Source organism: Prionailurus bengalensis, chromosome X (assembly GCF_016509475.1).
Source record: "Prionailurus bengalensis isolate Pbe53 chromosome X, Fcat_Pben_1.1_paternal_pri, whole genome shotgun sequence".
Lineage (NCBI taxonomy): Eukaryota > Metazoa > Chordata > Mammalia > Carnivora > Felidae > Prionailurus > Prionailurus bengalensis.
This window is the reverse complement of record NC_057361.1, coordinates 9712742-9737806: the sequence shown is the minus strand read 5'-3', so window position 1 is coordinate 9737806 and position 25065 is coordinate 9712742. Positions and strand designations below refer to the sequence as shown.

Sequence of the window (25065 nt, the reverse complement as noted above, 5' to 3'; positions counted from 1 at the left end):
ATGCTCCCCCTTGGCTTGGATCCCGCCAATGCCCAAGTCTTGCTGAGGCACGGGATGTGTCTGAGGAGAAAGGACACAACCTCGCAGGTCCAGAGGTGAAAGGAACTGGGGGCCAAGCCTTGACAGTGGTGTGGGATCTATGGAGAGTCCAGAGTCCCTTCCAGAATGGAGCCAACCAGACGGGTGTCAGCCGAGAAGCAGGACATTCAGAGCTTTGGAGGGCACCTGGCAGTACAGAACTCCACACAGAGCTCTCAGAAGGTTAAGAGTGATTAACCAAGATTACAAAGAATGTAATTGATGTCCTTTCAGTTGTTTTCTACAATAAACCCTGTACATAGCCTCATGTCAAAATATGCTGTGGTTTCCGAGATGCATGATTTTCAGTTTCCCTTCCTCTTAATCCATTTCAGAAGATGTTTAAGTTGTCTCCAAGTGCTTTATGGTTTATAAATCACCAAAATAACCTCAACATTATGTGTAGATGTGTTGTGATAGAAGAAACTTTACGATGGCCAAGAGCCGATTGTTATGATATTACCTTCGTTTTCACTGAAGAAGAAAGGCATCTGTTAAGTACAATAAAGCTTAAAGACATTGACAAATAGTTGGTTCTTGGAGCTTATGTCTTTATTCATCTCATCCAGAGATTAATTTGGGAATTTGTGACCCTTATTGATTACAAGTCAATTATTTGGAAATAATTCATATACTGTGTATTTACAGCTATACTTACAACCCTTGGCATTTTGATACATGAGGAAAATACAATATCTCCCAACTAATGCTCTGAGATTTGAACCCACGCACACTATTTTCCAAAGGGCACAGACACCTCGGTAGGTCACTGTTTTCCTGAAAGAAAGCAAAGTGATCAGGTTTCAAACTTTGAGCTCATGTGGCTTTATACCCAGTTGAAAGTACGTGTGTCTTCAGAATGTCTTGGTCCTTTCTATTGCTGCCATTGAGGGCGAAAGCTGGGGTTCAAGACTGAAGCTTTCTGAGTGCTGAGTCTGTAAACCTTGGCTTCTCCTCCCCCATGCCATTTAAAGGAATCCAAAGAATTGTCATCCCTGCCTGATAACTATAAATAAATAAATGTTCTTGGGGGGTCCTCCTTCAGAGTTTACCATCAAAACCATCCAATGTTAAAAATAATAATAATAATAATAAAAACCACCTAATGTTGATGGATCAAGTTGGCAGATAATTACAGATATACGATATTAGTTAGCAAAGCAGTTTCAAAGACCATTGGATGAGGCAATTTTACTTTGGCTATAGTCCTTTTGCAATGCAGATAAAAATCTTTGTTTGAGTCCGCTCAGGAGGCTGTGTAACAAAATATCATCAACTGGATGACTTAACACTTGTTTCTCACAGTTCCAAAGGACAGACATCCAGGGTCAGAGGGCCTGTGCCGCCTGGTTCTGGAGAGGGCAACAGTCGATCTGTGCAGAAGGGGGCGCTAGGTGATGCAGAAGCAATCAGTTGCGTTCCCTGTGTTTTCATTTCACTAACTCTAGTAACATTGTGATGTCATACACGTAGGCCCTGAGCATCTTTTACCCTATTTCCATACATAGCGGTACTTCTTAGGAGTAGAAACACGATTCCTCTGAATTTCGTGATTGCGTGTGTATTTAATAATCACAAGAGAATTACAGGAGAATCAGAGCCTTATGTCCTCTCCTTGCCGCCCTTCTCCCAGTCGTGTCTTATACAGAAACAGAAAGGGGAGACTCAAGTGCCAATGGAGTCACAGAGAGATCGGAAAGATGATGTGATGCATTATAGAAATTCCATTTTTCCAATTCCTTTGTCATACACTGTGACTCTCCTCTCTGATGTGGACAATCCCAGGTCTTGGAGACTTTAACAACACCCTTTTAGTGAGGCATTCATGGGACAATCTAGACAGCCAAGCTTTTCCTTGGTAGGTCAGGCAGTCACGCTTGGCAAAGAAGGGCTAGACCGTCTCTTTGAACACCTGACTATAGGTCACGTGATTGTCTGTGGCCAGGGCATTTTTCAGACACTGCCAGAAGTACGGGTGGGCCTGTGGGTTTGTCGGCCACTCAAGGACGGAACTCTTACACAGCCTCTTCCGGAGCTGGAGGAACTTGGATTTCTGAAGGGGCTTCTCAAGGAATATCAAGATAATTACGTCTACTTTTTCATCCATGAGCCTCTGATGGGATAAGTAAAATGCGATCTTAAAGTTCTCGGTCTTTGCATACTTGTTTGTCATCACAAACACCGTCTTTTTGCTAAGCTGGATGCTCTGGGAAAGGTTTTCCAGAACTGGCTGCCCTGGTAGCCAATCCCTTTCCTCAAGACACAGATTAAAATGTTTCTCTCTTGGGTCTTCCAACTTGGCCACCAGCTCATCCAAAACCCACTCTGTCACTGCTGGGTCTTTAGTGTCATACACAACAAAGGCATCGTAGCAAGAATCCAGTGATGTCAGACGCTGATACCCCTTTATTTTGGCCTTACAGAAATGGTAACTATACCACACATCCCAGAAATAGAGGTGGTTTGCTGTTGTAATCACCATCAGAGAAAGAGCCACCGATACGGAAAGTGAAAACAGGATCAGGTTAGTCAGATCTACCTCACAGGTATACAGATCCAGAGAGACCACACTTTGGCCCCTGTGTGCTCCTGGCCCCACACAAGTCACATCTGTGGCCAAGTAAGGAATAGTCACCTCTGTATGATTAACCCACCAGACAAACCACACAGCATCACAGGTGCACAGAAACCGATTATGATGCAAAAGTAACATCTCCAGATTATTGAGGACATTTTCTGGAAAGCTAGTCTTCTGGATAATCTGGATTTTATTTGAGCTGAGGTCCAGGTATCGCAACTGGAAAGCATCTTGTAGAAAATGCTTTGTCAGATGCCTGATTTGATTGTACTTGAGAATCAGTTTCTTGAGACTTCTGGAACAGTTGTATAATCTCTCAGGGACACTCTTCAGCTCATTGTAGCTGAGGTCCAAAGTTTCTAGATTCTTCAGATACTGGAGTCTTCCCCAGTTGAAGGACTTGAGCCCATTTTTGACCAAGGAGAGAGTCTTTAGTTTTGGAGGCATGCCATCAAAAACGCCAGAAGGCAAGAAACTCAGGGAATTTTCAGAGATGTCTAACTCCTCTAAGTTTAGCAGATTCTTGAAGAATTTTAAGTACCTGTTATCACCATCTCTCCATAAAACATCCAAATGATTTCCTCTGAATTCCAGAATTCTAAGAGACTCACTCTCCATGGTCCTGCTGGTGGACATAGAGATGTCATTGTTGTTCATCATGAGTTTCTTCAGAACTTTTAGGTTCTTGGTGAAGTTTAGCATGTGAGTAATGCCTTCTGATTGAAAGTAATGGCTATTACTACTTATATCTAGAATTTCCAGGTTGCGTAGCTCCTCAAACGCTGTTGAGTAGAGTAAATCAAGCCGGTTGTTAGAGAAGTCCAAATACTTCAACTCCACTAAAGGCTGAAATTCACTGCCATTGAGAGTTTGGCCAATGGTATTTCCTGACAAGTTCAGGCATTTGAGGAAAGACAGATGCTGAAAATCAGAGGACTTGACAAAAAATATATTATTTCTACTTAGGTCCAAGGCCTGCCCATACACATAACAATCTTTATTAAAAGGCAAGAAAGAGGGAGTCTCTTTGTTTTTGAACCTGCAACTCCTTGCATACTCATCATATCTGAAATAATGTAATGTTTCAAGGACCTGAGGTGCATTACCATCTACAGAAGTTCTGGTGTTAGAGCAGAAGCCAACTTCACTTGAATCTCCTGAAGGTGATATTTTATTCATTGAAAGATCTATGACTTTCAATGTTTTAAATTGTTCGAATATGCTGAGGTCAGCGATTTTTATGAAGTTAGTGCCAAGATCAAGAACTTCAAGATTGGAGAGACCACGTAACGGGGAGAGGTTATGGCTGCTCAGCTCCTTAAAGACGTATCCTTTGATCCGTAAAACTTTCAGGTTTTTCAGTGAAGAAAATGCATCCGACAGATTCAGAGTTGCACGATAGACCTGAAGTTCATAATTGAAAGACAGATCCAATTGGACAAGGTTGTGAAGAAGAAGCAAAAATTTGGCATCCCCAATTTCTTTGGCCAAGAAGTTTTGTGAAAGATCTAGCTCCTTAAGTTTTTTAATGTTTTTAAACCATCTTTGGGGCACATGCTGAAGAGAGTTACTGTATAGACGTAAAACTTGTAATTCTGTCAATGCATCAAAAGCCTTCATGTGGATCTGTAGGGGAGAATTATTCTCACAGGGTGTACAAGGAAATGGGACATTGTAACAACGAGGGCAGTTTCCACCTAGGTCAAGAATTTGCAGTTGATTGAGGTTATGAAAATCATCTTCTTGGATTTTTGCAATGGCGTTGTTATAAAGATGGAGTTCTGTTAAAGTGGATGGCAATGTAGTGGGGACATATGTGATATTGTTATCTTTTAGGGAGAGCAATTTTAGATTTTTCAGACTCAGGAAAGCATCTTTTTCTATGAAAAATGAAACGTTGCAAGGATTGCGAAAATAACAGTTTTGGCCCAAGTAGAGTTTTTTCTATGTTGGTCAGTTCTGTTAGGTTATTCTTCATGATACAAAAGATACTGTTGGCCTCAAGGCTCAGCAGCTGCAAGTTGGGGGGAAGACCCTCAGGTATTTCTAGAAGCTGGTTTCCATCCAGATAAAGGGATTTTAAGTAAGTGAGTCTACTAAAGCTTCTGGGTTTAATCTGCAGCCTCCTGGGACACATATTGTCTTTTGGCCCAAGTCGAATAGGTATACAGTTGCATCTGAAATCGATCTCTACCAGGTAGTCCAGCTGGTGGAAGGAAGCTGGAGAGATACCAGGTATGTGGTTGATGGTGAGGGTGAGGTTGGTGGCATTGGTAGGAATACCTTCAGGAATTTCTGTCAAATGCTTGTCTGTGCAGTCCACAATCACATGGGCCTTTGGAGCATCCAGAGTGACATCACAGGGCAGAGTTTTGGGAAACCATCTAGCTCCAAGGAGTTTGGAAATTAGGATTATGTTAAAAAGGATAAGGGACTGTCTCTTCAATGTCCACATTGGAAACACCTGAAAGTATAAGAAAGAACAAATCACCATCATTCTAAATCGTTCTAAAATATACCAAGAATCAGATTTGAAAATTCCTATTTGCTGCCTCTCTTTTGCTACAGTTTAAAATAAACAAATCAAGTCTTATTCTCCATTGCCTGGACGACATCTCCCACTCCGTGACTGTGTTTGTCTACTACTAAGGTTCATAATAATTTAGTTACATTTTTAGCTTTTAGCATCTTAGCCTTTCAGTTACATAGCTTTCAAAGTGATAGACGCACACTTTCCTATTCACTATTATTTAAAAATAGTGCAATGGAAGAGCTATCAACTAGCTGCCAAAGTCTGAAATTTGGGGATGAAAGAATATTAAAATGAAAATACACTGGGACAAATAACACATTAAGACTTTAGTGCAATTACTGTTTGCGGGCTAAGCCTGCTCTGGTACACATTGCACATTACACCTCACAATATTCAAGGCTCTCAATATCCTAAGTAGCACTGCCATTCTATGAGCTGGCTTTCCTCTTGGATTGTTTTTGGAAATCCAAGATGATTTGGGGATGGACAGAGCACAAGTGAGGAAGGGGCAGAGAGAGGGAGATACATAGAATCCCATACACGTTGGGTTTACATTACAGAAATGTGGAAAGGAGAGAGCAGAGCAGACAGTCAGGGAACCGTCTGGGTGACTCCTGATTGATCAAAGAGGATACTTATGGGGACGCCTGGGTGGCTCGGTCAGTTAAGCTTCTGACTTCAGCTCAGGTCACGATCTCATGGTTCATGAGTTGGAGCTCTGCATCGGGCTCTGTCCTGACAGCTCAGGGCCTGGAGCTTGCTTCGGACTCTGTGTATCTCCCTTTCTCTGCCCCTTCCTCACTTGCGCTCTGCCTCTCTCTCCGTTTCAAAAATAAATAAAACATTTTTAAAAATTTTAAAAAAGAGGATACTTATGAGAGTGAAAGGAAGGCAGACCTATTAAGAATTATGCTAAGACTAGGGGTACCTGGGTGGCTTGGTTAGTTAAGCATCCCAGTCTTGATTGTGGCTCAGGTCATGATCTCACTGTCCATGAAATTGAGCCCTGCGTTGGGCTCTGTGGTGACAATGCAGAGCCTGCTTGGGATTCTCTCTCTCCCTCTCTCTCTGCCCTTCTCCCACTCATGTGCTTGCTCTCTCTCCCTCTCTCTCTCTCTAAAAATAAATAAATAAACTTTAAGAAAAAAATATATAATTACGCTAAGACTATTGCCAGAAAACCAAGACTCTCTTAGGCAAACTGGGACATATGGAAACCTACCCATAATGCTGATTCTTGGGCATCCAGATTTATCAGGGGAGAAACTGGGACCCGGGGGAGAAAGACCTTAAAAGGTAGTATGGGAAGTACTAAAGAGCTTTGCTAATCACCATATTAACTTGAACTTGCCCTGCTTAGAGGGTGGTTTAACCAGGGACTTGCCCTCAAGTTTCAGGATCTCTATCAATATTTTACTCCAGAACACTGGTGTTAGTTTAACAGGTGCTTATCTATGGAATGATGTAGCCTGTGTCTCTCTACAACAAGCTTCTAGATCAATTAATGCTTTTGTCTTCCCCATTGACTGAATCAACCAAATATGGTGATATCTAATAAACCAAATGCCTACTTCCCTTAATTCCTCTAATACAAGGTAAATAAGCAAATTTCCCCCCAGCTTTCTTTTTCTCTAATGAAAGATGGTTCAGAAGGATCTCAAAGAGCTTCTTCATGCATCTTGAGATGCTTAGAGTTGAAGTTAGAGGTACAACATTGTCTCTTTTTTTTCTCTTTCACCACCCTGTCTCCTCCTCTTCCTCATTAAAACCATTCACTGAGTCCAGTTGACGTTCTTCATTGACCTCCTTGACATCCTCCTTGCTTTGCCATTTTAGCTAAAACATCATCCTTGATCTCAGGCTCTTGCTCTTCCAATCCACCCAAACTATTAAGCTTCCCTAAGATTAATCAGATTACATTACTCTAAAGTCTTTCAAATTATTTTCTTTTTTTCCCCCTTTTTTACAGAATGAGCCCTAACTTTGTGTCATGGCATCCAAAGTCTTCTGGTAATTGGCTTTATTTATACCTACTTGTCCAGGCTCACCTCATACAACGCCCCTCTCAGCTTCTCTAGTCACTAACCCCAAGCCCAATGTGTAGCTCCCTGACTTGCAAGTCTTTTCACCTGGACTAGTCTGTTCTACCATTTCCACCCATCAAAATTCTAGTTATCCTTTCAGGCTATACTCCCCAATGTGGAGCACTCAGATCCCTGGGGAGATATGGCAATAGGCCAGGGGTTATAGGAAGCTCATAGATAAACGTGGTATATCTCCCTTGAGCATCAATCTTACTCAAAGATTCAGGAGAAATGTTCATCACTCAGGGAGGAGGGGTTGAGTCAAGATGGGAAAAGGAGAGATGCAGAGGGAGCTAATTTTATGGTCCCTGATTATGGGATCCCAGACCCTGGACCCCATCTCCAGCCATGCTTCTGCCAGAAGACATGATGAGTTCGTGAACCCCACTATCGGAAGGTAATAAGTAATGCTGCGAAGGGTGTTACTGTTGACCTGGAGGTTAGTTGTATTCTAAATGGGGCCAAATGAATAAGGGACAAATTGTGAACCAGGTACCCTCTTATGAGCCCCCTCCCATGACCCTAGATGAGATCCTGGGAAGAACTGGGGGGATCCCTAAATTAGAGAGTTAAAAACATGAAGTGACAGCCATCAACTGAGTTCTCTGGAATATGCCTAGTTTAAGTATTTCTATGATGGGGGGAAACGAATGCTCTAAGATGAAGGCAGTTGAGTTATAGGCATAATAAGAGTGGTTTAACAACCGCTGTCCTTCCCCCCACCCACATCTCTGATTCGTTAAGTCCTGATCTGCAGCATTTGCAAATTCCCATAGTGTAAAGACTCCCACCATGGCCAATTTGGAACTGCCAGTGTGATGCCGTTCAGTGCAGAGTTGGGGAGGGATGTGCAGAATTGCTCTGGCAAGCCTGTATGAGCTGGGTCCAGCAAACCCTGACCTTAACATACCTGAGACAACGACCGTGAAATGACTCTACATATGGACATAGTATAAACTAGAATGGAAAATTAATCAAAAAGTCTCTTATCCTTCCATATTTCTAAACTTTTTCTTGCACTCGTCCACTTTTCTCCATGTCTACTGCCACCTCCTTACCCCCATTAGCCATTAGGTCTTACCCAGACTACCACAAGAGGCTCCAAAATGGTCCCCCAATTCTCTGTCTCCTCTACAAGCCATTCATCAAACAGCATGAAAGCATTCATTATAAATATGAGTCACATCAACTACAGTGACTTCCTATTACACTTTGAATCCTTATTATTGCTTACATCATGCATGTTCTGACTCCCACCCTACTTCCATGACCTTGAACCATCCTTCCCCTGTTTTGACCACACACCAGACATCTGGCCTATTTTCTGTTCCGCATTCGAACCAGTCTTGGCACCTGCTGTTCCCTCTTCCTGAAATTATTGTTCCCTTCCTCTTCCCACAGCCAGGTCATTCTCATCCCTCAGGTGTCTACATACATAACACACACTCAGTCAGGCTTTCTCTAGTAAGCAGCACTTGCTATATTCTGAGCATCATTTTCAATGTTTCGATATATTAACTCATAAGAACCACATGTGAGTGGTACTACAGACCCTCAATCCTTACCCAAAACCTCTGGGGCTAGATGTGTTTTGGAACTAAGAATTTTTCAGATCTTAGAAGGTAATAGGATATATGGATCCACATGTTATGTAATGTTCCTACTGGGGCCTGGGGCAGTATCCCATCACCAAACACTTGAAATTTTGTGCAGTGAAACAAAGAATTATCCACACTAAGTGGGAAAGGAAGGAAGGAAGGAAGGCAGGGAGGGAGGGAGGAAGAAAAATCAAGGGAAGGAAGGAAGGAAGGAAGGAAGGAAGGAAGGAAGGAAGGGAGGAAGGAAGGAAGAAAGAAAACTAACTTACTCAAGTTCAGATCAAGATTCACATCCAAATGAATTCAAGTCGTATGTTTGCCGTTGACTGAGTGAAGACAAAGCTTTCAGTTTGGAGGTTTTGGAATTACAGACCTCTATTATTATTTCCATTTTTCAGATGAGTCCATTGAGGCACAGAGAGGTATATATACTCTGTACTAGACTACTCTGCTTTATTTCCTTCATGGCCCTTAACACAATCAGCAATTATCTTGCTGATAATTTATGCGCTTATCTGTTTAATGTCTATCTTGCATGAGAATATAAGCACCAAGAGAGCAGGGCTTTGTGTGCCCTTGTGTAAAACAATGCCTGGCACTTAATTTGTGTTGCACTATGTTTGATAAACACATGAATAAAAGAGTGAATGCATGCATGAATGAAATAAAGCAAAATATTTCAAAGAAATTTCCCTTTGGAGTCAACTGCTTTAGGCTACAGCCCCAGACTCCCCAGGGGATAACATTCTATCTCTTCTATTTGCCCGGGGATTCCTTGGGGAGAAAGGTTTAAGAAGCTCAAACCCACGTTCTTGAGGACACTCTCTGGGATCAACCCAGACAGAAGTACCAACTCTGGCCAGATCAACCCAGCTCTGGATCGACGGTTGGAAGAACTGTGTGATCTACCTTGTCACTTCACCACCCTTGGCACGTTGTCTGCCTTTGCATCATTCAAGATAGGTGGCCACAACATCCATGTTACAAGAAGCCAGATGGAAGCAGATAGGAAGAAGGGGAACAGCCCCACCATTTAAGGATACACCCCCCAAATTGCCTATTTCACTTCCTCTCACATCACATTAGCTTTAACTTAGTCACACGCCATGTTTAGCTGCAAGGGAGCCTGGGAAATATAATCTTTTTTTCTGAGTGGTATATGCCCAATTATAAATGGCGATTCTATCAGTATGAGATGAAATAAAGGGAAGGGGTCCCCAGGGTTGTTAGTCTCCTAAGATTCCGACTCCTGATTTCGGCCCAGGTCATGATTTCACGGTTGAGCCTCACATTGGGTTCTGCACTGGGCATGGAGCCTGCTTAAGAGTCTCTCTCTCTCTCTTCCTCCCTCCAACCTTCTGCCCCTCCCCAGCTCATGCTCTCTCTCCATCAAAACAAAAAAGAAGAAAAAGATATTGGGAGATATAGAACAATCTCTGGACTTGATGAGGATGATAAAAATAATTAATTGCAAGTATCAAAAAATAGCCCATGGAATAAGAACATACAATTAAACTACACATATAGAAGTGTCAGCATCTTGTCTGGAAAGAACTAATGATATTTCCAAATTGTATTGTATTGTATTGTATTGTATTTATTTTTAAAGATTAAAAAAAAATTTTTTTTAATGTTTATTCATTTTTCAGAGATGGAAAGAGACAGCATGAGCAGGGGAGGGGCAGAGAGAAAGAGGAAGACACAGAATCCGAAGCAGGCTCCAGGCTCTGAGCTGTTCAGCATAGAGCCTGATGTGGGGCTCGAACCCACAGACCGTGAGATCATGACCTGAGCTGAAGTCAGAATGGTTAACCAACTGAGCCACCCAGGCGCCCCAGTTTTTATTATTTTTTTTAAACTTCTGTTTTTAATGTTTATTTTTGAGAGCGAGGAAGCAAGTGAGCAGGGGAAGGGCAGAGAGAGAGAGAGAGATGGAGGATTCAGAGAGGGCTCCGCACTGACAACAGAGAGCTCAATGCGGGGCTCGAACTCGTGAACCAAGAGGTCATGACCTGAGCTGAAGTCGATGCCTAGCTGACTGAGCGACCCGGTCACCCCTGATTTTATTTTATTTTTTGAGTAATCTCCATGGACAACGTGACGGGGGTGGTGAAGCAACAGGGTAGGTGATCTCGAGTCGCCAGATCCTTGCATGACCTCCCAGAGCATAGTACAAATCAGGACGCTGAGCTGCTAACCTCTAGGAGCTTCTGAGAAATCACAAAATTGTTATACTAAGCCCGTGTTCATTGGCTTTTCTACTCTACCAATGTAAACCCACTGTTAGCCACTGTGGAATTCAGAACTTGGCAGTAAATTGCTGCTTGTGGGAGAACCTAAAATATGGGATGTTGGTATCAGGCGATGAGCAAGATATAGGTGTATATTGTAAAATGATTATAACAAGTCTAGTGAACATCCATCACCTCATATCGTGACAGCTGTTTTTCTTGTGATGGCAACGTTTAAGACCTATTCCCTTAGCAACTTTCCAAAACACAATTCAGTATTGTGAACTACAGTCACCATGAACGCCAACTGTTGACTTGTGGCTTTACTCTTAGGGGAAACGGTTTGGCAATATTCATGATGCGTGTTGATGGCTTCTTACTGTTTTTAGCAGTCTTAGGAGAGGCATGAGCTATGGCTGAAGTTAGCATCTGCGAGCAGTGATGGAAGGAAGTGAGGTTTTCTCTGCCGGCAGCCTGAACTCTAAAGTTGATTAAGCCTTCCTTAATTTGGGGCCGGGCAGGGTTGAAAAAGCCCACTGCTTTACCGCAAATGAAGGCAGATGAATGGACAGAATCAAGAGCAGCCCTAAGAGAGCGCGAGTGCTCACATGCATTTTTCCAGCACTTTCCATTAAGTATTTTCTAGCAGACAATGAAAGTCAGTCCAGGGCAAGAATCTGACTAGCAGTGCTGCCTTGCCCTTGACTCCTACAGCCTCTGGGGAGTTGATGAAATTGAGAATGAGGAACATTGACAGAATACAGAATCTTTTCACTTAAAATGGTCTAGGGGAGCTGGGTGGCTCAGTCGGTTAAGCGTCCAACTCTTGGTTTCAGCTTGGGTCATGATTTCATGGTTCATGAGTGGTTTGTGAGTTCGAGCCCCACATCGGGCTCTGCGTTGACAGCATAGAGCCTGCCTGGGTTTCTCTCTCTCCCTCTCATCTGTTCTCTCTGTCTCTCAAAATAAATAAACTTAAAAGAAATTTAAAAAACTAATAAATAAAATGGTCTAGAGCTGCTCGGTCTGATATGATAGCCACCAGTCATGTGTGGCCATTTGAATTTAAATTAATTAAAATTAAATGCAATTTTAAAATTCAGTGTCTCAGCTACACTAACTGTATTTCAGGTGCTCAAAAGGCACAGTAAACTCGAGGTTACAGTATTCGAGTGTGCAGGCATACTGTAGAAAATTCTATTAGAGAGCACTGGTCTAGACCACGGGATGGCAAACTTTTTCCAGAAGGGGCTAGAGAGTAAATATTTTAGGCAAAATTGAGGCGATCATGTGGGTACTTCAATTACCATTAAGAATGTGACTCATTAAAGTTATAAAAACCATCCTTAGCTCACGAACAATACAAAACAGGTGGTCAGAGTTGGCCCAAAGGCCGTAGTTTGCAAACCCCTGGCCTAGACAAAATCTTAGGCTGTACGAAACTCACGCATAGAATTAACTCTAAGCAAATTTAACCCAAGCCTGCCAAATATTAAAAGAAATTATACTGCTTTGAAAGCCTGTTAAGTGCGTTCACGCACCGCTAATTTCCACCAATGGCATTTAGCGAATGATTTCCTCGTCATTCCAATGCTAAGAACTAGGTTTGTTTACGAAGAGAGTGTAAAGCAGAGGGCACGACTCAGAGCTTGTGCTCTTGGCTGCTTTGTTTTGCTACTTTTCCAGCAGGCTCCATGTCAAGGCATGCAATCCTCCCTCTGGGTGGTGAACACTCTTATGTCCGGAACCTTGCTTGTCTTTACATGTACTCTATCGTTACGATGGCCTGCCACGTGGTGAGCATGACATAAGTATTTGCTGAATAAATCAAGGCTTTGAACTTTCTTAAAATCCCATGGAAGACACACATTGAATGGTCATAAATGGTAAAGTATTCCAAAGGTCAGACTGTTGACAAGGAAGCGAGGAGACACCAGGAGGGCTTGGCACCTCTAAAAAGAAGGGGTGAAGTGGGAAAGTACCCCAGAAGGAAAGGGGACAGTGTCAGAGGAAGGCATGGGAGGTGAAACTGCAGAAGGCCCCTTCCTTGATCCTTTCTCAGTTCTGTCGCCTTGAACCTGAAACCCCAGTAAGAATGGCGAGCTCATTTGTCTCTCCTGGGAACAGGCATACCCGGAACGGGACTGTCCCTGTCCTATGCTCAGTAGTTGAGCCTCAGCCCAGCTGGCCCTTGGAATGTCCTATGGCAGATGGGCCGTCTCCTGGCTCTCTGTGCCGGCTGTACCAGGAGCTTGGAACTCAGAGATAGCAGATAGACAGTGACAGGCTGGGCTCTGAAGAAGCAAAGGAGGGGGAAGAATTGACTCAAGGAAGAAAACCTTCCCAAATGTGTTAAAGAGAAATAAGGAGCACCTGGGTGGCTCCGTCGGTTAAGCGTCCGACCTCGGCTGAGGTCATGATCTCACAGTTTCTGAGTTTGAGCCCCGCATCGGACTCTCCGCTGTCAGCGCAGAGCCTGCCTCAGATCCTCTGTTTCCCTCTTTCTCTGCTCCTACCCTGCTCATGCTCTCTCTCTCAAAAATAAAATAAGTATTTTTTAAAACGATAAAGAGAAATAATACCTTTTGAGGCTTCCAAATTTAAAAAATATTCTTTTTTTTTTTAATTTTTGGGACAGAGAGAGACAGAGCATGAACGGGGGAGGGGCAGAGAGAGAGGGAGACACAGAATCGGAAACAGGCTCCAGGCTCCGAGCCATCAGCCCAGAGCCCGATGCGGGGCTCGAACTCACGGACCGCGAGATCGTGACCTGGCTGAAGTTGGACGCTTAACCGACTGCGCCACCCAGGCGCCCCTAAAAAATATTCTTGAGAAGATGATTGAAAGACGTGAAGTTTTCCTTTCTTCCTTAAGTGGAAATGTCCCCTTTCAAACCACTGGGAACTACCTGCTTAACAGTAAAGTGGGGACCTTAGCTTCAACAAAATTCAATATAAGAGTTTGCTCAGTGCCAAAGGGGCTCCTGGGTGGCTCAGTCCATAGAGCACCCAACTCTTGATCTCAGGGTCATTGAGTTCAAGCCCTACATTGGGTGTAGAGATTACTTAAAATAAATAAGTAAGTAAGTAAGTAAAAGTCTTCAAACAGAGCTCACTCAGTGTTGAGCCGGCCCTATATTTTCATCTGGTACAAATAATTCACGTTATTTTGTTTTGTTTTGATTTTTGGGCCACGATTGCCTAAAGACATGTGCCTTTCAGTAACGTGATTTGTAAACTAACGTAATACACCATGACATACACCAGGCTCAGCTTCGGCTGCAAATCCCAGCTAACTACACATGCAAATCCACTGGGTAAATCCGGATGCTCAATTAGCGAGCTAACTGGTCAAAAAGGGAATGTTTGATTTTGTATGCACAGGTGTTCTATTCTCTCAGTAAATCGCCTCTTCTTGTGAAAATGGAAAATGTCGAATTCACACTGAACAGTCACCAGACGGCCATTTGCTTTTTTTTTTTTTAAACAATGGCGTGGCCTTTTCACGTGTGCTTATTACGTGCCAGATGCTGAAGGAGACACAGTGTTGCTAGGACATCACTAAGCCCTGACAATAAAGTTGAAAGGACATATAAATATTCCCATCTCACTGATGAAGAGGCAGAGATCAGAGAAGCAACTTCGAACCAAGCGTCCAAGTGCATATGCTGAGCAATCATCTTCAAGGTGCTTCACACAGTTACAGCAAACGCACTTGGCCTGTGTCTGTATCTTAGTGTATTTCTCCTTCGGTTCAAGGATTCTTAGCACTGTGATGTGTCCATATTATGCTACTTAGAGTTTTCATAAAGAAATCTGCCAAATACCAAAAGGAGGGATTTACAATTTGAGTAGGACCAACTTGAGGGAAAAAGAGAGCCTTTTCGGATGATACACTTCTGATGGATTCCATCTGCTGTCCAGCAATGCTAGGTCAGGGAAGCTCATGAATCTGTAAACTTACAGGCATGCTCAGGTTTACATTCACAAAAGAATTATATGCTCACACAGCTATCCAACACACATACTGGGTATGTAACCTACACAAAAGACTGTGCTAGGCCAAGGAGGGGAATACTGGGGAGTCGGACACCATTCCTGCCCAGCTAGGAACCAAATCACTCTACTACTGCCGCTCAGAGGCCACGTGTGTCTCCTGAGCTGGGAGATCTCTGCTGTCAGGGCAATCCAGGTGGGGCAAACAATGTTGCAGACAAAGGCTAGTCAGGCCGAAAGGTAATGCTGCCTGCCTCCCCTTCAAACAGAAGCTTGGAGAAACCCTTCAAAGTGCCAAAACACATCCTTGTGGCTGCATCCATTTCCTGGCAGGACTTGAACTTGCCTTCAGAACCGAGTTCTCCTGATCTGAGACCCACATTTGCTTCCCACCCGCAGGTCTAAGGCTGGAGGCTAGGATGGCAAATAGGGAAACATGCTGTCCAGGAAGCTGGGAATGGAGTCAGCCTCTCAATCTGCTGCAGGGCTACTGACTAAACGCTCATAAACCTTGACTTTCTCATCCACAAACTGTGTGGGTTGAGCTAACGGACCTCCACGCTCCTTTTCTATTGTGCTTACTCGATGCTTCTGAGCCTTGGCCTGGAGCCCCCTGAAACTTATCTGCCTGCGTCTGACCTCAGCTGTGAGTCTTCCTAGATCCCCAGAAGCTCAGGCTGCTGCCATTTCAAAATGATCTAAGCAACGCTTCCAACCACCATGAGCCCCTAAGGATTCCACAGAGATGAGAAAACAACAACTAGCACATCTTTTTATAATAAGCCTTATATGTCTTCAGGTGACACTGTTTTGTGAGTTTTATTCAGCTTTCTGAAACAGTAAGGCTGGGAAGAACTGGATGAGGATCTATCAACTGGAGGAAATGGTTAAAACTGAGAAACCACCCATAGCGGAACACCAAAAATCTCTTTAAAAAGAATGTGGGGGCGCCTGGGGGACTCAGTCACTTAAGAATCCAGCTCTTGATTTTGGCTCAGGTCCTGATCTCAGAGTCCCTGAGTTCGAGCCCCGGGTCAGGCTCTGTGCTGACAGTGGGGAGCCTCTTGGGATTCTCTCTCTCTCCCTCTCTCTCAGCGCCTCCCGTGCTCTCTCTCTCTCTAAATAAAATAAACTTTAAAAACTAAAAATAAAAAGAATGTGGTAGACCTATAGGTATTGACATGAAAAGCTGCACAAGATATGTTATTCAGTTATAAACAAAATGAATTTTTAAGGCAGCATGAAAATAACATATAGCATATGAACCCTTTATGATGAATAAAGATACAAATATTTGATTTGTACTTGCAGCGAAAAGTACAGAAGGACACATTAGAAACTCAACAGTGATATTTTCTGGGAAGGGGTAAGAAAGGGAGCCTCTGCGGGGTAGGAAAGAACATGCTATATCCTCTATTCTTTGAGTTTTTAAATAAAGAACAGGTATTCCTTTTATTTTTAAAAACATCTTAAAATTTGCATAGCAGGGGCGCCTGTGTGGCTCAGTTGGTTAAGCGTCTGACTTCGACTCAGGTCATGATCTCACAGTTCGTGAATTTGGGCCCCGCATTGGGCTCTGTGCTGACAGCATGGAGCCTGCTTCAGATTCTGTGTCTCCCTCTCTCTGCCCCTCCTATGCTCACACTCTGTCTCTCTCTCTCTCAAAAATAAATACACACTTAAAAAAATTAAAGATTGCAGAGCATGTAATAAAACCTTATTATAATAACGTGAAAGTAAATTGTGAAAAATGAAAATTTCAACATGTATTGATACCTGCTATGTGCCAGGTACCCACTTCTAAGCGTTGGGTCACATCAGTGGACCAAATAGAAAAGATTCCTGCTCTTCTGAAGCTTACATTCTCCAAATAATAAACAAAAAGTATAGAACTATAATCATCATATCAATGTTAGGTGACAAGGTTATAGAAAAAGGAAGAGCAGGGTGGGCTTGTGGCCATAAATACAGTGGTTTGGGGGGACATCATTGAGAAGTTGACATTTGAGCCTACATCTCAAGGAAAGGAGGAAGTTGACCATGCAGCTCCATTAAGGGAGTGGGGGGGGGGGGAAGCATTCCAGGCAGAGGGACAAGCCTAATGCAAAGGCCCCCAAGGTGGAAACATGCTGGAATATTCAAAGGATGATGGCAAGACTGGTGTGCCCTGAGCAAGGGGAGTTGAAGAATGATAGGAGATAAGGTCAAAGAGGGAGGGCCCCCAGCCTCTCACCAAGCACGAGGGGCCTTGCCAGCCATTCCAAGGATGATGGTTTTCCTCTGAGTGGAATGCGGTTCCGTGTCAAGCTTATGAGCTGAAGAGTGATGTGGCCTGACTTACATTTTAGAAGATCTGTGCTGTTGTGCTGTGTTGAGAAGAGACCGTGAGGGGGTGAAGGCGGAAGGACTGAGACCAGTCAAGACGCTAGGACAGCAATTGAAGCAAAAGGCCCAGTTGGCAAGGGCGGAGGTGGTAAGAACGCGCCAGATACTGGATTACATTCTGAAGGTGAAGCCAAAGAAAATACGACTTCAAAGTCCTTAGAAGGATGACGGATTGGAAACAGCAAACATTTCTGGGAAATTTCCTGCAAAGGGGAACAAAAACACTGGCAGGTGTTCCCAGGGCCAGGAGGGTCAAGAGGATTTATTTTAGGACAAGAGAAATAATAGCACGTTGTGATGCTGGTGAGAATGAAAAAACAAAAAAAAACCCCCACCAAAAAGCATTGATGATGATGATGATGATGAGTACTCAAACACTGATCCTGAGCAGGAGAGCAGGGAGGACACCTGGCACACCAGCATGGAGACTGGTCTTAGCTAGGAACAGAAGAAACTCTCATCCTCAGTAGAAGAGTCCACACATTTGTTGACAAATCTCCCATCCTCCTTTGAGGTTTTTGTGAGAATTTGCACAGAGAGCAGCAGAAGTGATGCCACAGGACTTCCAAGGCTAGGACAGAGAAAAGGTGATAGGGTTTCCCCCTCACCTAGTGCTCGTTCTCTCTTGATCTCTCTGTCTCTCTCCCCACTTTCTTTAAAGCCCTGAGCCACCAGCCTTGTAAGAAACCTGGCTACACTGCAGCCACCATATTGGTGAGACTACATGGAGACAGAGACCCCCCCTGAGCAGCCCCAGCTGGCAGCCGTTGAGTCTCCCTGCCTGGGCACAGACCTGTGAGGGAGCAAGTTTTCAGGTGAGTCCAGCCCTGGGCACTGACTGTAACGGTGTGAAAGACCCAGCATCAGAGCCACCTAACTGAGCTCAGTTGGCCCTTGAGCCCACCACACATAAGAGTATATGATTGTGGGATGCCTGGGTGGCTCAGTTGTTTAAGCATCCAATTCTTGATGTTGGCTCAGGTCATGATCTCATGGTTCATAGGATCGAGCCCCAAATCAGGCTCTTTGCTGACATCGCAGAGCCTGCTTGGGATTCTCTCTCACCCTCTCTCTCTGCTCCTCCCCTGCTCATTCACTCTCTAAATAAATAAGTAAAAAAACTTAAAAAAAAAAGTATATGATTGTGGTTGTTTTACACCAATGCATTTTGGGGTGATGTGTTAGGCAGCGACGGGGAACTGGATAGGTGTTCTGGCAGGACATCCAGGTACAGAAGCTCTAGGTAGGCGCACAAGGAGGAGGGAACATGTGGATATCCTCTTCCAATGGCTGCAGTGTTCTCGGTGAAGTGGGAAGCAAGCTTAGCAGCTATGAGTGAGAAGACAGCAGATGTGGAAGACAGAGGAGAAGGAGGACAGGACCCTCCTGGAGGCCCAGGCAGACACTGCACGAGGAAATCAGTGTGATTACCTGCTGGCAACAAGGAACCACCCCCAACCCCCTCATCTTTTTGCAGGTAATTTGCCTTCCCCTTGGGGTCTTTCTCACACACTCTGCATGGCTACACTCTGCTTAGATTTAATTCCTCTCAGCAAAATTCCTCTCAGAAGGAAATCCACCTTGAGATGGGAATATTGGAAGCCTGGGAACAGTTACTGTTCTGCTCACCGCGACGCCTTTACCAGCCAACCCATCTGAAGGCCAACATACTGAGTGCCCCTGGGGGCTACTAGGTGCCAGGGGGGGCAACAGCCCCATGGGTTCACCTGCTCCTCCAGTCTATCTGCAAGATCACACGGGCAGGAAAAGAGCCAAGTGGCCCAAGTTGAAAAGGAATTATTGGAATATGCATTTCTGGTGGTGGGGGTGCTGAAGGCAAGCTGGGGAAGCGAAGGATTTCATATTACAGCGGGGATGCTGCGAGTGGCCAGGCTGGGTTGAACCAGAGCTGATGGCCAGCTGGAAAATAATGGGAAAGGGACACAGGAGAGGCAAGGAGTGAGTAGAAGAGCAGTCGTTGGACACCCATGAATTTGAAGTCACTAACCTGTTGCCCTGTCGATATTGAAACCGCGCCATGGGATTGGAAGTACCAGAAAGTCTAAAGCTTGTTTTCAGACAATTGTTTTTTCCTCAAGGTCAACTGATGTGGTTCTAGCCGGTGAACCAGCAAGGCCCTGTATTCCTTGCTGGAGATCAGGAGCCCAAGACCCTGCTCAGTTTACACCCGCAACTTCTACAGCCCTTTCCCCGTGTCCGACAGTTACCCCTGCTTCCTTAAAGTGTTAAAGTCTCCGTCCCAGGAGGAGCACACGCTTAACATAAGATGCTCCTGTACGTCTGTTTTCTAAGTACACCTGTTTTGCAACCTTGTGTCCACCTTGACCTGTGATGACAAAGCTCCCCTTTCTGAATATTCATCCTAACCCTAAGTAAAAGGAACCCACTCACATCCGCTTAGGGGCTTTGAAAGTCATTCCCCGTGGTCTCCTTATTTGCTGCAAATAAAGTTTTCTTAGTGTGACCACACCACCTGGTGTAGTCTATCTGTAACTCACCAAGGAGGGAACTCCCATTAACTGGGTAGGGCCCTGAATTGTTTGATAACTGGAGAGTGATATGGACATCACCCTGGGTGCTAACCAAACACCATGAGCAAGGAAGTTACTTCACTCTGGTGAATCGTTTTACTTCAGGAGCCTCTGATTTCCTTGTTTTTCTATTTGTTTGGTAGACTGAGCCTCCACTTGGAATTTCCCTAATAAATTTATGACAAAATAGCTCCCCCTCCCTTTTTTTTTTTTTTTTTTTGCAAATTTCAAAAACATTTCTCATTGTAGGCTGATCTCTGGAAAGTGTAATTATCTTAAATACCAAAGTCTCATTATGTAATCAAAAACAAAACAAAACAAAAGTAAGTGTAAGGCTATAACCCACCTACTTTAAAAATAGACTTTTCATCATTTACTTCCTATCATTTTTAGCCCAACAGACTTAGTTTTCAAAATAAAAGAATAAAATGCTATATAGTAGTCTTACATAAATTAGGTACTCAACAGCTATTACACGTTACAACAGGCACTAAAGACCAGGAGATATTAAGTCTTATTTGATCATATACTCTATCCACTTGTTTTCCAGAATCCACCACGGTACGCTTTTCCTGTATGGGGCCAGTTAGCAAGTATTTTCTGTTTTGCAGGCCGTATGGTCTCTGTCACAACCACTCAACCAACGAGTAGGTTGCCATTGTAGCGTGAAAGCCGTTATAGACAATATCTGAACAAACAAGAAAACTATTTGTGGGCACCGAAGTTTGAATTTAACATACCTAGGATGGGTCATAAAATACTATTCTTCCTTTGACTTTTTCAATCACTTAAAAACATCAAAATTTTCAGGGTGCCTGGGTGGCTCAGTCAGTTGAGCGTCCGTGGTCACCATCTCACGGTTCGTGGGTTCGAATCCCGAGTCGGGCTCTGTGCTGACAGCTCAGAGCCTGGAACCTGCTTCAGATCCCCTGTCTCTGTCTCCCTCTCTCTCTGCCCCTCCCCTGCTCACGCTCTCGTTCTCGTTCTCTGTCTCAAAAGTAAAAATAAACATTAAAAAAACAACAACATAAAAGCTTTCTTAGCTTGTAGGCTGTACAGACATAGGCGGCAAGCTGGGGACCGGCCATGGCGCACCGCCCAGCCCTAAGATTTGGCAAGCTTCTGAGACAGAAGCGAGCTGTTCTTGGGGTGTGAAGACACTGGTTGGTTAATCTGTAATGATTGCTTTTAATTTTAGCACAATCTTTCAAATTTCTAAATGATGAGATTTCTTTAATTTAGTAAATAAATTTCTGGTTACCTCTTTGCTTCGGCACAAAGAAATTTGCTACAGTGAAGAGTGGAATAATGTTTTTACTTGTAAAACTACCAGACTACGGTTACATATCAGCACATGTCTTTCTAATACTGCTCTCCGTGTCCTGTGTCTATTACACAGAGTGAGGAGCATTCCAGCCTTAGCTAGAGCTTTTTTGGTGGAAAGATTGGATTGAAAATTTTTAAATATTTTATTATTTACTTTTGAGAGAGAGAGAGACAGAGAGAGAGAGAGAGAGAGCATGAGCAGGGGAGGGGCAGAGAGAGAGAGGGAGACACAGAATCCGAAGCAGGCTCCAGGCTCTGAGCTGTCAGCACAGAGCCTGACGCAGGGCTCGAACTCACAAACCAGGAGATCATGACCTGAGCTGAAGTCAGATGCTTAACTGACTGAGCGCCCCATGAGCTCCTGAAAGGTTGGATTTTAAATTCTTATTCAGCCACATGAGAGCCCTCTCACTTTGGTGGATCAGTTTACCTCAAGAGCCTCTTGATTTCTCAACTGCAAAATGGTTAGAATGCAGGGCTCTTTTGTGAAACTATTAAGACAAATAGGTAACACATGTGTTCATGTAAACCATCTTCACAGATTAACCAACAGTGAGGAAGCATCTAGTGTGCACAGATTAAAAACATCAGGAAGGGATGCCTGGGGGTGCTCAATTGGTTAAGCGTCCAACTCTTGGTTTTGGCTCAGGTCATGATCCTGGGGTTGTGGGATCAAGCCCTGCGTTGGGCTCCGAGCTGAGTACTGAGCATGGAACCTACTTGAGATTCTCTCTCTCTCTCTCTCTCTCTCTCTGCCCCCTGCCCCTACCCTGCTCTCTCTCTCTCAAATTAAAAAAAAACACACGAGAAATATATGCTACTTATCAATTTCTAGTTTGCCGTTTTCATTTGCCACTATATTATAAGTACTTTCTTAGGTCTCTCAGTGTTCTTTTAAAAAACATGATTTGGTGGTTACACAACATTCCATTTAATGGGTGACCACGATTAAGTAACCCCTCCTCAACATCCGGCATGACATATTCTCTTTGCCATGCTGCATAGACCATCTTCATAAATTATTTGCCACCTCCTTGATCATGTCTTTAAGAAGGGTTTCTAGAAGTGGAGTTTCCAGATCAAAGGATAGGACATATAACTATTAATAAGATTGAATAAATTTCCCCGGGGCTTTCTGGCCTTTTGTAGGTCTTCTTTTGCAAATTGTTTCCACTTGTTTTCTTACCAAAGATATACCAGTTTCTCTCTTTCTCTTCAGCGGTAAGGTATCATAATGGAAGTTCACATTTATGGGGCTACAGCGTGGCTCCTGGAATCAGGCCATCCAGCCAAGACCACTCAAGCTCTCAAACCTCCCGAAGCCCCAGTTCCCTCATCTGTGCCTCACAAGGCTGCTCTGAAGCTGAAACAGATCCACAGACATCAAACCCTTAGCATGACGCTGGATGTCTAGTAAGTGGTCAGTAAATGCGAACGGTCTTTATTATCACCAGTCCCCTTATTCCATCCCTCAAGGGGCAAAGGCAGATGTGGGCAGGGGTTTGCATAAAAACAGACCTCTGAGTTTCTAGGAAATGAAACTGTAAGCAGCGGTTTCCTTTGTAACATAGTTCCCCTCCCCTCGCACCGTGGTTAACTCTTCATTAGACCGTAAACACAAAATGAGCCTTGACGCCAACATGGAGATCTAGAAACCAGAGTGGGCTCCCACTGAATGCACGCCATCATATCTACTTTGGGTGACAAAATCATTTCAGCAAAAGGCCACTGATGTCCTTTTCTGATTAATTTTTGACATCCCTAATAGCTCACACTGCCCACGAAGAGCTCAAACACGTAGCCTGTTACTTGAGCCTCACAACAGCCCTGGAACGCACCTCTCAGTCACTAGGCCTTGACTTTTGTGTTTCTGTGTCCATCTGCCCAGTTTTAGCATGAATCCTCTTAGGTCCATTTAACGAGAATCCCTCACCATTGATCTCTGATCATCCCGGGTATCTGACACAGTCCCTCATCCCCTAACATCCTCCAGGTGACAGCCAATCTCCCTGGCCTGCCTTCCGCAAGAATCCTGGTAAGCCCACTTATCCAGAAGCCACCCCCACCCCTGATGTTTTGTCTTAGTCATTTTCTACCCACAGACCGCCACTCTGCTCCTTGGCTATAAATCCCCACATGGCCGTGCTATGCTGGCAACGGAGTCCAGTTCTGTACCGAGGCCTCTTTTCCCCCAGTTCCATTCGTTCCTGAACAAAACCCGTGGTTGCAAGCCGTAACGGCTGTCCAGTAACTTCAGTGATTTGTACGGTTTCAAAGCCAACGACGTCGGATGAACAAATTGGACCCACAGAAGTGATTTCCCCAATTCAAACATCTGTTCGTCCTCACTACAGCCCGCCTGAACGCTTGCAGGAAGTGGGACAGACCTCGCCTTGATTAATCTGCAATTATGAAATGCTCCCATGGTTAATCCTGATTATGAAATACCACGAAGAAGTTTCCTCCGCCAATAACCAAAATACAAATTCTTAAACATCTCTCTTGCCAGCTGGTTTCAGTACTTCCCCCCAAGGATTACAGATAACACTTCTTTAGGGAATCTCTCGGCTGTTCTTACCATGTTCAGTCTTCCTCCACGATGAAATCTACAAGTCCGGTTGGAGAGAGCAGAGCGTGAAAGGTGTCACGATCGGCCTGAGATGGACCCAAAAGCATCGACTAAGATAAAGAGAAAATACCAAATTGTGCATTTCAAAGATGGTAACATACTGTAGCTCCAAAATTTGCTGGGGACATCACTCTAAAACGTGCTGTCGCAAACAGCCATCAATGGTGTTTCCTTCCTCCGAGTTATGTAAACTAGAGATACGCTCCAGAAAACCATTTCTATTATTCTTAAACATCTGGCTTTATCTTCAAGGAACTGACATTTTAGACTACCAAAATTTTTCTTTAGATTTAAAGAGGATTTTTTTTTTTTTTGGCATATGATTTGGGTTCCCTCCCCTCCCTTCCCCACTGAGAATGGCTCGTACACCTAATTAGTTACATTATCCAAATTTGTCCCTATGCTCAAAATACCTTTTTTTGGTTGCATGGAGTGATCTATGTCTGGAGGCTTCTGAGATGAAGAGATGGTCTTCAGGAAGCATGGAGTCCCAGAGGCTCCAGGCTGCCAGCCCTAGAGTTTCCAAGTGCAAAGACAAAGTTGGGGGTGTTAGGGGAGGAGCATAACTACTTCAACCACCCGAGACATGAAGTTTGCAGAAGCACCAGGTTCCTCTTACTTCTCCCACCATACCCAGGGCAGTGCCTTGTCTAAATCCAAACAACCCGGTTGACCAACCTTCCTTCCTTTTTTGTAGGTGACTTTCTCAGCCTCACCACTGTCTGACCTTTTCGGTGAGAGAATTCTTTGTTGCGTTGGAAGATGTTGACCAGCATCCCTGACCTATACTCACCAGATGCCAGTAGCGCTGCCCTTCCAGTTGTGACAACCACAGATGCCTCCAGACGTTGCGAAATATCCCCTGGGGAGCTAAGGCACCCCGGGTTGAGAACCACTGTTCTGTAGATAGATATCTGAGAGACAGGTCTAAATTTACCTTGCTCTGTCTTAGGCCCCCCTGAGAGACAGATCTGCCGGCTGGTTGACTCACTTCAGGAGAAAAGGTCAGCTGCATTTGGAGTCTAGTGTCATATAAAGCCCTGTTTCTGGAACTGGGGTCCTCACGAGAACTGTTC

At 44.1% G+C, this 25065-nt stretch overlaps 1 protein-coding gene across 1 annotated transcript; it reads right to left on the bottom strand.

The window, feature by feature from the left end:
* Positions 1 to 608: 608 nt before the first annotated feature.
* Positions 609 to 25065, bottom strand: TLR7 (toll like receptor 7). The gene is given in 5 exon segments (XM_043570075.1): positions 609 to 4597; positions 4599 to 5120; positions 23939 to 23977; positions 24010 to 24039; positions 24403 to 25065. Coding segments are annotated over 4 exon segments (3216 nt in total). The 5' UTR covers positions 24037 to 24039; positions 24403 to 25065; the 3' UTR covers positions 609 to 1969.